Below are 13,444 nucleotides of genomic sequence, written 5' to 3'. Positions count from 1 at the left end.
AGGGGGGGGGGCCGGAATAGGGGACTTCTAGGATCCCTTCCACCTCTAATTGCTGCCTCTTAGGTACTCCTGCCCAACCCCATCTCTACCCTTGGATCACCATAGCCCCATCCAAGTTCCCTTCCCTACTTCTTTAGCCATGGAGAGAATAGGTCCAATCCTCCCGGGCTGCTCCCTCTCCCCTAAAAGCTTCTCATCCAGATGTCACAGCTCCTAGAACATCTTTCAGCTCACCGACCTGAAGCAGTGCTGAGGGCTTCTCCTGTTTTCCAAATATTATCATTCCATCAGTATGAGTCTCCCCTGGTGGTTTCCCATTCTTTTGGAGATATTTTTGCATACTTGTATATTAAAAAATAACATGATTCTTTGGTGCTTGGTGCCAGAGGCTTCAGTGATGATGCCATAAGGAGATCAAGAGCCTGGACATAGGCCGCCCCATCCATGAGCAGCGACATGGGACCAGGATGAGAGGTAGCCTTATTCTTAGCCTCCCCAGTATCAACATGGCTGTACCCACCACTGAGTCATTCAAAACTTCAATGGACTGTTTATCTCCTCCCTAGAGGCCTTCCTCACAACCATCCAGACCTTCTCCTCCATGTCTGCCCATCAACCCACCGTGGAACAGCAACCCAATAATGCTGACTCAGTTATAGTCTGGGTACCAGGGAAACCCTCAGGCTGACTATCTGCTCTTTCTTCTCTCTACATAACTGGCTCACCTCCTCTTCTGGACACATAGTCACTGGACTGCATCCCTTCTTGTGCACAGGTTATCATATATCATATATTGAAGGAAGTCAGGAAAGGCAGGAGGCAGAGATGAGAAAGGAGAGAGTTCCAGGCATGGGGACAGTCAGTGAAAATGCCCAGAACAGGGAGATGGGTAGAGGCTCATTCAGGCACCAGCGAGGAGGTCAGTGCCCACGAAGGGGAATAAAGTCTAAGAAAAAAAGCAGAGGGAGGGAAGGAGGGACCAAGTCATACGGGACTTACCAAGCCAAATTGAGGGTTTTATATTGGATATTGGAGGTGAAAAGGAACCACTGGAGTTTACTGAATAGGGAAGTGACAAGTTGGATCTGCCCATTAGGAAGATCATTTTGGCAGCTGAATGGAGGTCAAGGTTAGCGCCCGTCTGATTAGGTTTAATGGTGTTAGAGTTGGGAGTCTGATGAGTAAATCTAAACTTTTAAGATGACATTTTGTTCAACTGAGTTAAAAGATTTATAATCAAATCATTTAATCAAAATGTTTGTTTAATCAACAAACACAGTGGGATCCTGCATCTTCCACACCTTTCAGTCAGCTGTAAAGATCTGGTGTGTATGTCAACATATGTTATGGGTATCCTTGGAAAACTATTCAAACACCCACTGCCTTCCTCAGCTGTCAGCATAGGAAGGAGAGTTATCCTTATCAGCAAATCTTCAGAGACCTCAAACTAAATGGGGGGGGGGAACCCAACAGCTCACTGTTATATTGAAAATTGGGGTACGTTACTTTTATTTAAAAAAAATTCTTTGACATAAAAACTGTCAAGGACTATCAACAATTATTCATTGTTTATCGAGGGTGTCTGTGATAATGAGTAGTGACACCTGAACTGTAAGACATGTGCCCTCTGAAGAATCCATTTAGACAGAGTGGGTGTTTATTTCTGAATCCCTATTTAAAGGCAAGTGTATTTGACATAACCATATAAATAGCTTCTAGCAAAGAGCATTAACATTTAAATGCACTGAGAGTTTAACAGCTTCCATTCACCACAGGCTAATTTCGAATTTCTATTCTAGATAAACCATGTGCCAATCAGCAGTGATCACTGGTGTCTGAGCTCCATCCATTTTCCCGTATCAATCATTTCAGAGACTTAATTTCTCTCTGCCAATGTTGGAAGAGCGAGAAAGAAATGAAAATAGCCTGAAAAGGCTTGCCTCTTCCCTTTTCCTATTTTTCATTAAGCATCTCCTCAATGTGTGTGTATCACTCTCATCAAGATTTCACCAATGAGGAATTATTAAGTACCTACTATGAGCTGTGCTCCAAAGAGGTAAGGAAGTGGCCAGGTGGGTAAGTAGTTATGATTTGTTCTCTCTGTGAACAACACTGGCCAGGATTGTTTTCAATCATTTCTTATCCTTTGGATGTCTTGAAAAATCAATCCCTCGATGCTCTCAACCCCATGCCACATCCAGTGCGGTGAATTTTTCAGTGTGTATTCGGTCGGCTAGTCGGTCAAACGCCAGTCAGCACAGTAGCTCATCTCAACTTCACCCTCTTGGGTGCCACCATTTCCCCATCTTTACACAAGGCATCACATATGTGTAGCTGCTAGGGGGCACCACAGTGGATAGCATGCTAGGCCTGGAGTCAGGAAGACTCAGATTCAAATCCAGCCTCAGACAATACCTGTGTGACTTTGGGTAAATCATTTAACTGCCATGTGCCTCAGTTTCCCCATCTGTAAAATGAGGATAACAATTGCACCTACTTCCTAGGGTTTTTGCGTGGATTAAATGAGATAATATATGAAGTGTTCTGTGAAACTTAAAGTTTTATATAAATGCTAATTATTATTACTACATTGTTTATATCTGGCATGTACATAGCTGTTTGCATGTTGACTTCCCCGTTAGAATGTAAGCTCCTTGAGATCAGGGACTATGTTTTTGCCTTTCTTCATATCCCCAATATCGAGAGCAATGAGTCTTGCCCAGCAGAGGGATTTTGAAGGGCTCTCTGGCCTCCTCACAATGGGGATTACTTTATATTAGTTAAATTTCTAAACCCAGAGTTCTTGACCTGTTTCGTGCCATGGACTTCTACGGCAGTCTGGTGAAGCCTATGGACCCTTCCTCTGAATCATGCTTTTTTTAAATGCATAAAATACATAGGACTACAAAAGAAACCAGTTGCAGTGAAATACAGTTATCAAAACATTTTAAAAGGCAGGTTCATAGCCCCTAGGTTAAGACCAATCAATCAACAAATGTTTAATAAGAGCCTCCTGTGTGGCAGGCACGGTGCTAAGCTTTATAACGCTTGGTCTAAAATAAATGCTGACAGTCTGTGCCCATGGTTTTCTTTTATCTTTTTCACATTTTTTAATCAAAAGTGTGAGGCTGTTACAACAAGCATTGCATGGAGTTTTCACATCATCTTGGTCCTTTCATTTAATATAGTACTATCCTTTATTATTTATTTTAATATTTTAATTTAACTAGTTAATATTTAATATTAATAATTAAATAATAATTAGATTAATTGAAACAAAAAATTAATATTTCTTTTAACAAAGGTCCCAATTCTGACCTTTGCTCTAATTAGACAATGGTCTGAGGCCAGAAGGAGAGCTCTTTTAGAAATGATTCTCCTGTCTCTTGTGATACCACTGCTCAGGCAATGGGGTTGATGGACGGAAGAATGAATTCAGAGTCAGTAGGGTCAAGGTTCAAATCCCACCTCAAGTCACTTAACCACTGTGGGCAAAAGGCCACTCCTCAGTCGGGCTTCTGGACAAAGTCACAGACAGCTTTCCTTGAAAACACAAGTCCAGAAACACTGGACAGAAATGTGTATCAAGGGGCAGTTAGGTGGTACAGTGGATAGAGCACCAGCCCTGGAGTCAGGAGGACTTGAGTTCAAATTTGGCCTCAGACACGTGACACTTACTAGCTGTGTGACCCTGGGCAAGTCACTTAACACTGCTTGTCTTGCAAAATAAAAGAAAAAACAGAAAGGTGTATCGATTTACTGCTATCACAGAATGTGAAAATGGGGGAAATAAGGGCCACCCAGGCTTCCCTGCAAGCTTATTGTGAATTCCGAATGAGATGATGCATAGACAAACGTACAAAGTTCCCTTCGAATGTGAGTGGGGTATTAGTCACTGACTGCAGCAGAAATACTTTTTATGTGACAGATTCTCTCTGAAAGAGGCACGCTTTCTCTAAACACTGTTGCAATCTACTCACCGTGCCAGGAAACCTAAACAGCAGAAACACTGAAAACATTTTCAGCTGTGAAGTGGGTGAGGAAATTGGTTAAATTTTCTCACATTCGCCTCCCCAGTGATGTTTGAACAGGAAGACCTGGGTTTAAGTCCTACCTCCAACACTCATGAGCCACATGACCCTTCTGCCTTTCTATGCCTCAGTTTTCTCATCTATAAAATGGGGATAATAATAGCTACAGTACCTAGTTCACAAGGTATTTGTGAGGCTGAAACTCAGTTACACATGTAAAGCACTTGGCCAGCTTTAAAGCCTTCTGTAAATGTCAGTCACTACTATTATAAGAAGGCAGTTTCATCGGACAATTGGATGAGTTGTTTTTTTTTCTTCTTATAGTAACCCTGGTGGTTTTCTGCTCTCCTGTGAGTTCTGCTATCTCTCCTTCACTGTCATAGGACCATCAGTTCAGACCTGGAATTGAGGTCTTAGAGGCCGTCTGGTGCAATCTTCTCATTTTGCACAGGAGCAAACTGAGGCTCGGGGAGGTTTGGCCACTTGCCCAAGATTCCACAGACACCGAGTGGCAGAGGTAGAATTTGAACCTGGGTTCTCTGTCTCTGCTCTCAATGGCTCTGGGATCTATATTTTCAGCCTAATCTCTCCTGCCGAATTCCCGTCTCTCAAATTCAAGGTGTCGATAACAGAACTCACCTTCCTTTCTAAATCTGGCCTTGCTCCCAACTTCCCGATGCTTTGGCCAAGGGAACCGCCATCTTCCCAATCCCCCAGATCCACAACCTCTGAGTCACTCGTGACTACTCCTTCTCCACCACGCCACAGGTGTTCGGCAAGCTCTGTCCAGCTTCTGTCTCTCCCATCCTCCCCCTTCTCTCTACTCTGAGAGGCCACACTCATCCTGTCACCTGTATGTGACCTGCTCAAGGTCACGTGGCCAGCAGGACTCTCTTGCCCATACCTCCTCTGTAACCCCATCAATTCTAAGCTATGCTCACTCCCTTCCTGTAGTCAGTTTCCAAGACATGTGTACCAATGAATTAAGTTAGGAGGCTATCCACCGAATTCCAGTATAGAACATAAGCTTCTTGAGGACAGGACCCCTTTTCATTTTTGCTTCGGCAGCTCTAGCATTTGGCACAGGCCTTTCATATAGTGGAAGCTTAACAAATGCTTGCGTAACTGAATTAAGTGTCCCAATCGTGCTGGAGGAAGGGTGGGGTAAGAACTTCATCTAGATAAACAGATGAGAACACTGAAGTCCGCAGCAGGCAAGTGACTAGCCCACAGCTGTTTACCAGCAGAGAGTAACATGAAAACCTGAATCTCCTGTTACATGACCTTGGGCAAGTCACTTAACGTTTCTTGGCCTCAGTTTTTTCTTCTGTAAAATGGGGAAAATAATAGCACCTGTCTCCTAGGGCTGTAGTGAGGATCAAATCAAAGGAAATCCATATGTAAAGAATGTTACAAACTTTAAACCGCTCCCCCCCCCCCCCCCCCCACACCCACACACACACACACACAAACACTTGAGCTGTTCATATTCCATGGGTGTGGAACATTCCACAGATTCTCAGATTTTTTTTTCAATGTATTGATTGGTTTGGCCTATTGTTTTTTCTCTTTTAAAAATATTCTTTATTATATAGGGTGGCTCTCTGTGAGGGGAGAAAGGAAGGGATACAAGGGAAATTGAGGCAATGTGAAAAGAAATGATACCAATAAAATACATTTAATGGAAATAACTTCATCATCATTATCATTATTATTAGTGCGAGATAATGCACGGATGCAGGAGGGGGTGGGCTGAGAGCAGAGATCAGCTGACAGTCTGGTGTGAGTGGAAGGCAATCAAAATGAGTGGGGAGCTGTGTGAGAGATGAGGTTGGGGAGGCAGGGAGCAGGTGGGAACATGGAAGGTCTGCCTAACAAGTATGGATCTCTGCCTAGAGGAAGAGGGGAGCTACAGAGGGTTTGTGAGCAGCAGTGACATGCAGACATCTGCCTCAGGAGGATCAGTTCTGCAGCTGTGTGGAGGATGGACTGGAGAGGGGGCAGATTGTAAGTTCCTCAAGGGCAGGGACTTTCCTTTGCCTCTTTCTGCATTCCCAGTGTTTAGCACGGTGCCTAGCACACAGTAGGCACTAAATCAATGTTCATTGAATTGAACTGAGATTGAAGGCTTGTTAAATCACATCATGACAAAGTCAGTCCTCAAGTCCCAGATAAAATTACCCAACTGCTAGCAGTGATACCAACGCGCTTGAAAGAAGCTGGACCCAAAGAGCCGGGAGATGTCCCCCACATGCCCTGAGTGCTTTTTCCTTAATCACTGGGCCCAGAGATACCTTGGCCCACGCCTGGCCCAGCAGAAGCATAGGTTTAAGAATCAAACGACACCTACCCCACAAAGCTGAGTATAATCCTTCAGGATAAAAAATAGTCATTCAATGAAATAGGGGACTTTCAAGCATTCCTGAGGAAAAGACCAGAGCTGAATATAAAAGCTGACTTTCAAATACATGACTCAAGTGAAACATGGAAGAGGTAAATAGGAAAGAGAAATCATAAGAGACATATTAAGGTTGAACTGTTTACATTCCTGCAGGGAAAGATGATATTTGTAACTCATGAGTTCTTTGTCAGTATTAGGGTAGTGGAAGGGAAAAAATTTATATGTATGTATAGATAGAGAGATAGAGGGCACAGGGTGAGTTGAAGATGAAGGGGTGACATCTGGAAAATAAAATTAAGGGGTGAGAGGATTATACAAGGAGAAGGAGAAAGGGAGAAGTAGAATGAGGTAAAATATCTCACATGAAACAGACAAGAAAAGGCTCTTACAGTGGAAGGGAAATGGGGAAGGTGAGAGGGAATGAGTGAATCCTATTCTCATAGGATTTGACTTAAGGAGGGAATAACATACACAATGGGGTATGGAAATCTATCTTACGCTACAGGAAAAAAATCGAGGAAGGGGACAAGAGAGCAGGGGGTTGATAGAGGGGAGGGCAGATTGGGGGAGGGGATAATCAGAAGCAAACACTTCTGAGGAGGGACAGGGTCAAAAGAGAGACTAGAATAAAAGGGGGGTAGCAAAGGATGAAGGGAAATATACTTAGTTTTTCACAACAGGATTACTGTGGAAGTGTTTTGCATGACTACACATATATAACCTGTACCGAGATGCTTGCCTTTTCAATGAGGGTGGGTAGGGAGGGAGGAAGAGAGAAAATTTGGAACCCAGAGTTTTAAAAACACATGTTTAAAAAAAATAATCAAATGCAAACCAGTCAGTTTGGCATCACTGGGGCAGCCACACTCTGGCTGTGTTGATTTCAAGCTCACCACATTCCGAAGGCCTGAGCTTGTGACTCATTTTAGAAGTGCAAACACGCAAGTCCTCACCATCGGCGGCCTCTCTCTGCCACAACCTGAGGCAGGTTTTAAAATTCGGATTTCTCGAACCTTAGTCAGGGAGCAGGCCCTGGGAACTCAATCCACAGACGTCCCAGAGAAGTAAAAAATAAGACTTACACTTGCATCCAGACTACACAGGCTGACGGCGTCCTCATCTTGAGTACTCTGCTTCCGTTTCCGCTATAAAACAAATGAAAAAAAAAAAGTTGAGATCATATTCAGACCAAAGATGAAAGAAAACTCCAACCTCTGAATAATGTACACAACGCTTATCATTTCCCCACAGCATGTAAAACATTAGTTATCGCCACCGCTCAAAAGGATGGTTCTGAGATGGGCTAACAAATTATGGGAACCAAATGGGATCTAGGACAATCTGTATTGTATCAATTCCTGAATCCTGTTGGATTCCATCCCCTCCTTTACCCTTCACCCTTCACACCCAGTCAGGTGCCAAATCCTTGATTCTCCCCAGGATCTCCTCCTCAGGCTTTTCCATCCCTCCCCTCCTCTCCACTCTCACTACAACCCTCCCTAACACAGGGCCTCATCTCTTCTCAATTCAATTGTAAAGCCAACTATCTGGTCTTCCAGCCTCTAATCTCCCTGCTTTTAATCCCTCTTTAGTAGTGCTGCCTGAGAAATTTTCCTAACACATGGCTCTGACTAGAGCATTTCTCTACTCAAAAAAACCTTCAAGTGCTTCCCAATGTCAACTAAATAAAGTAAAAATTCCGGATCCTGGCATTCAAGGCCCTCCACCATACAGCTCCAGCCCTCATTTCAGCCTCATCTCATATACCATGAGTCCCAACCACAATGGGATTGTCTGAAAGGTCAGCTCTTCTTCTGCCCCCTTCTCTCATCTCCATAGTTCTGCTCATGCCACACCCCCATGCCTACAATGAACTCCCCTCATTTGCCTGCCCAATCCCAGCCCTGTGAAGTTCCTTACTTTCTTCGAAGCCAAATTGGATGCCATTTCCTTGAAGAAATCTTCCCCAAGTGAGAGTGGCTTCTCATGGCACTATGAGCTCATTCTTTGCCCCTACACCTGTGTGTATTATGTGCCAGGCATTGCACTAGGCACTGATCAGTCAACATTTTCAATCGATCACAAACACTAACAAAGTGTCTGTTATGTGCCAGGCACCACTGTGGACATTGATCAATAAACATTTTCAATCACGTAATCGATAAACATTAATTAAGTGCCTACTGTGTGCCAGGCTCTGTTATAAGTGCTGGGATAGAAGTACAAAGTGTGAAACAATCCCTACTTGTAAGGGGTTTACATATTAATGGTGGCAACAGCAATATATAAAAACACACACAGCCGAGAGAGACAGTTGATAAACACAAATGTAAGCCCAGTAGTTTGGGAAAGAGGGTCTAATTAGCAGTTGGGGAGATTAGGAAAAGCTTCCTGGAGAAGATGGTGCTTGAGCTTCGTCTTAGAGGAGGAGAGGGACCCTGTGGAGGGCAGGGGAGGAAGGAATGTGCCTGGAGATGGGAGAGGGAGTGCACAGGGTGAGAAACAGAGGCCAGATTGGCTCAATCACTAAGCGCAGGAGAAGAGCGATGGCACCTAAATAACAGGCTGGGGCCAAACTGCGAAGGGCTTTAAACGCTAAACAGAAAAGTGTGGAATTGTGATCCTAGAGGTCGTAAGAAGCCACTGGGGTTAGCAGAGGAGGGGAGAGGTGCAGTCTGATCTGAGCTGAAGGAAAATCGCTCTGGCTCCTGCTTGGAGGAGCAGGGGTGGGGAACCTGTGGCCACATGTGGCCTTCTAGGTCCTCAGGTGCCACCTTTTGACTGGGTCCAAGTTTGACAGAACCAACCCTTTTACTCAGGGGATTTGTTCTGTGAAGTTTGGATTCAGTCAAGGGGCCGCACTTGAGGACCTAGAGGGCCACAGGCTCCCCACCACTGGACTAGACTCTAGTCACTGGAGTGATGAGAGACGGGGCAGGAACACCGATGAAAAGGAGGATGGGGGCCTGAATGAAGGTGGTGGACGTAAGAGTAGGGAGAGGGGCAAGATGCAGGGGATCAGGTTAAGGTGGAAAGGGAAAGATTTGGCAACGGATGGGATCTATGGGGTGACAGGGGAGTGGAGGATAGTGTCAAGGATACAGCTGGGAGCGTGGAAGACGGTGATGACTTGGACAGTGGAAGAGGGAGGGCTTAAGGGGGGAAGGATGAATTCAGTTTGAGATATACTGAGCTTAAGATTGCCTAGAATGTGCAGAGAAATGTCCAACAGACAAATTGGGATACAGAGTAAAAAAGCTCAGAGAAGAGACTGGATGGGGTCTACCTGTCTGTTTATCTAATCTATTGATGAGCCTGTCTAATCTATCAGTCTGTCTTTTTTTTTTTTTAATACAAATAGCTGTTTATTGATCCACAAAACTTATGGACTCAAGTACCAAAAGACATCTAGTTATAGGACAAGTTGCAGAAGGAAATCTCTTAAGATAACAACACTAACAACTGCCCCAAATCAAGGTGCCCCACCCGAACCCATCCCTGCAGACTTTTCTGTGACCATTGTGGGCCCAATTCTCAGAATTATTTCCAAGACCATTATACCAGATAGCCCATTTATCTCATTAAATTATCTGGTGTTGTTTGACGGAAAGGCGGGCATTGGATTGGGACAGATTTCAGGTCCTGGGGAACTATAGAAGGGACCACCTACGATCACAGTCACAAAATAGCTAATTAATATATAAAGTACTGAACAAAACACCATTTCCTTTAGATACATTTCCAGGTTTCCGCTTACAGAGTCCAGATACCAAGTTCTCTTGTCTTCCCAAAATCAAGTTCAGATCAAAGTCTGTAAACAATTGTAAATCCAGTTTTTACAGATCTGTCTTAGACAATGGTACCTCTTTTTGGGCTTGGTTGGGCAGGTTTTGCTGAGGGTATGTGCTATAGGATGGAGACTGGCCTGAAGAGGCAGGCGCCCTGGTCAAAGGTGTGCTTAAATGCAACGCCAAGTCCAGGTGCTCCTGGACCAGATGCAACTGTTTTTGCATTTGCTTCAGCTGGAGACTCTTGGAATGAGGAGTTGGGGCAGGGTGGCTTTTACCCTCCTTCACGCTTCCCAGGCCCAGGTGCAGCAACTCAATCAGCTTGAGCAGGAGACAGAGGCCACTGACTGCATGCATGACCAGCAGGAAGATAGGCTTCTCTGTAGGACGAGATACAAAGCAGTCCACAATGTAGGGGCAAGGGCTGCGCTGGCAGATATAGGAAGGAGGCATTTCCAGGCCATAGAGCAGATACTGGCCCAGTAGGAAGGCCACCTCTGAGGCAGATTGGATCAGCAACTGCCCAACATAGGCTCCCAGGAGGCTGTCCCTGTGGATCCTCCTGAGACCATCATGGGCTCCATCCTCAGGGGACCACCTGGACTTCTCTTTGATCGTGGGCTCCCTCTCTTCCTCCTCTTGTTCCTGGGTTATCTGGAGCCGGGACAAATGGTGCACGGCACAGCCCAGATAGAACACGGTGGGTGCAGTGACCAGGATGATCTGAAACACCCAGAAGCGTACGTGGGAGAGGGGTGCGAAGGCGTCGTAGCAAACATTTTGGCAGCCTGGCTGTGCTGTGTTGCAGGAGAAGCCACTTAGCTCATCCCGGTAAATGGTCTCCCTGCCCATGGCCAGGAGCCAGGAGGAACACTACCAGGACAGATGGCCAGAGCTTCCCCACCAGGGTGGACTGCTGGGTCATAGCCTCTAGCAACCTCGTCAGGAGGGCCCAGCTCATCTTCGATATTCCTAATTACTCTGCATGACCTAGGATCTGAGATTCCAAAGAGACACTAGAGAAACTCAGTCTGTCTTTCTATCCAATCTTCCTATCATCTGCACAGAGCTGACAGTTAAACACCACGGGAGCTGATGTCACCAAGAAAGAAACCTAGCCTATGTTACTTCATCTGTAAAACAGGAATAATAGTAGCACCTACCTCACATGGTATTGTGAGGGTCAAACGAGATAATAAGGTACTCTGCAAACCTGAAAGGCTATATAAATGCTATTGTTGCTATTATTATTATCATTACTATTATTATTATTATTATTATCATGATCATTATTGGTGGTGGTGGTGGCAGCAGTAGAAGTAGTAGGAGTAGGGGCAGCTAGGTGGTACAGTGGATAGAGCACTGGCCTGGGAGTCAAGAGGACCTGAGTTCAAATTCGGCCTCAGACATATAACATTCACTAGCTGTGTGACTCTGGGTAAGTCACTTAACCCAACTACTTCACCCAAAAAAAAAAAAGTAGTAGTAGTAGTAGTAGTAGTAGAGGTAGTAGTAGTCAAAGCAGTATGTTCTGGGCTGCTTGGAATAGTGAGCGCTGGCCTTTAAAATCAGGAAATCCTGGGTTCAAGTCCCACCTTTGAACCACTGGCTCTAGACAATTATCTAGGCAAAGAATTGTGGTAGAGGAAGTACTAATCAGTACTGGCAGAGGGAGTTTCCTTACTTGGGAGTTCCCTGTAGCCTCAAAAATCACAGATCTGGCCCCTATCTCTACCTAGGTGCCAAGTAGGGGGCTATAATGACAAATTTGAAAGTCTTTACCTTCAAGGAGCTTACCTGGGGGTAAGGGTGGGGGGCAGAAAGGGCAGGGCACATGTCTCTGGAGGGAGGGAAACAACATGTCCATATAAAATTATCTATGAGGGATAAACCAGATGAATGCAGGGCAATTCTCCATGATCCTCTGGATGTGGATAACTGAGCCTATCAGATTGTGGCGCCTGATACAGATTAGGTCTGAGAGGACTTTGAATATGAAAATCAACCCCGAAGGGCCAGGCAGCCAGCTGTGCCCACCTGGCATCTGTGGAAGCTCCTGGGCAGCAGCTCCCTGGGGATTGCCCTCACTCATTCCAGTCCTCAGGAGCCTCTCTGCTCCCCCCTCTCAGGGAGATGTGATGAGAGCTGTTCTCAAACAAACCTTGTGATGAAGCAGCATTCCATGTTTCAAGATCAAGTTAGATTATGTGTGTGCTTCCATGTGTATTTCTGTGTGTTTCCATGTGTATGTGTGTGTGTGTGTCTCCTTATGACTTGTAACCACCACTACTGACCTTAAGTAACCGCTTCTTATCCCAAAAGACACAGGCCTGCACAGGACCAATGAACACCTGTTCTTTGCAGGATGACAGAGGTCTCTGGCCCATGCTTGGCCATGTTCCCTAAAGCTCAGTCCTGACATCCAAAGTTCCATGCCATAAGGGTGCCAGAAATGAATCTGACTTCCTAAAGCATCCTCTTGGAATGAGAAGAGAAATTTCCCAACAGGGTAGTTTGAATTAAGTCAGAGCTGGTTAATCTGGGACAGAATGGTCCCCAAAACCACCAGTCTCATCAAATATAGGCTATAAGGAATAATCATTAAAGTGATTTTCCCTTTTTATCTCTTCGTAGCATCTGACTGTGCTTACCACCCTTTCCTCCCAAATATGCCCTCCTCCTTGGATTTTGGTGACATTTCCACCTCCCCCATAGTTCTCCTTCAACTGTCCTACCTTTCTTTAGTTTCTGTTGCTGGTTGGTCACTCACGAACATTTATTAAATACCCACAATGTGCCAGGCACCATACTAAACACTGGGTATATAAAGAAAGGCGAAGGATGGCCCTTGCCTTCAGGGAGTTCACAGTCTAATGGGTGGCTCTCAGAGTCCATGATGGGTCCTCTTCCCTTTTCTCTCTTGGCAATCTCATCAGCTCCTATGGATTCAATTATCATCCTTACATCAATGACTCACATATCCTGCCTGAGTGGGCTCCATCCAGCTTCTGGGTTCCATTCAGCTCCTGATCACCAATTGCTGACTGGGCATTTTAAACTCAATATCCCATAAACATCCTAAACTGAAGATCAAACCAATTCTCTTTGCCCAGAAACATAACCCTCATCCAGGCTTTTACTGTTGAGGGAACCAGCATTCTCTCAGCCACTCAGGCTACACACACACACACACACACACACACACACACACACACACACACACA

General features: G+C 45.0%; 2 protein-coding genes across 4 annotated transcripts in view; both read right to left on the bottom strand.

Moving 5' to 3' along the window:
* The window catches only part of ARHGEF3 (Rho guanine nucleotide exchange factor 3), a 301,199-nt gene that overhangs the window by 141,392 nt on the left and 146,363 nt on the right, over positions 1-13,444 (bottom strand). For all 3 annotated transcript variants that reach the window (XM_027835846.1, XM_027835848.1, XM_027835849.1), the window contains one exon: positions 7,515-7,577. In XM_027835846.1, coding sequence (XP_027691647.1) covers positions 7,515-7,577 — 63 coding nt within the window. The remainder of the gene's footprint in view (positions 1-7,514; positions 7,578-13,444) is intronic.
* Positions 10,269-11,181, bottom strand: LOC114023269 (gap junction gamma-1 protein-like). Its single transcript, XM_027835851.1, is given in 2 exon segments — positions 10,269-11,082; positions 11,084-11,181. Coding segments are annotated over 2 exon segments (912 nt in total).

This window comes from Vombatus ursinus, unplaced genomic scaffold, assembly GCF_900497805.2.
Source record: "Vombatus ursinus unplaced genomic scaffold, bare-nosed wombat genome assembly UNPS02014817.1, whole genome shotgun sequence".
NCBI lineage: Eukaryota > Metazoa > Chordata > Mammalia > Diprotodontia > Vombatidae > Vombatus > Vombatus ursinus.
The sequence above is the reverse complement of the archived record's forward strand: the minus strand, read 5'-3'. Positions and strand labels throughout refer to the sequence as shown.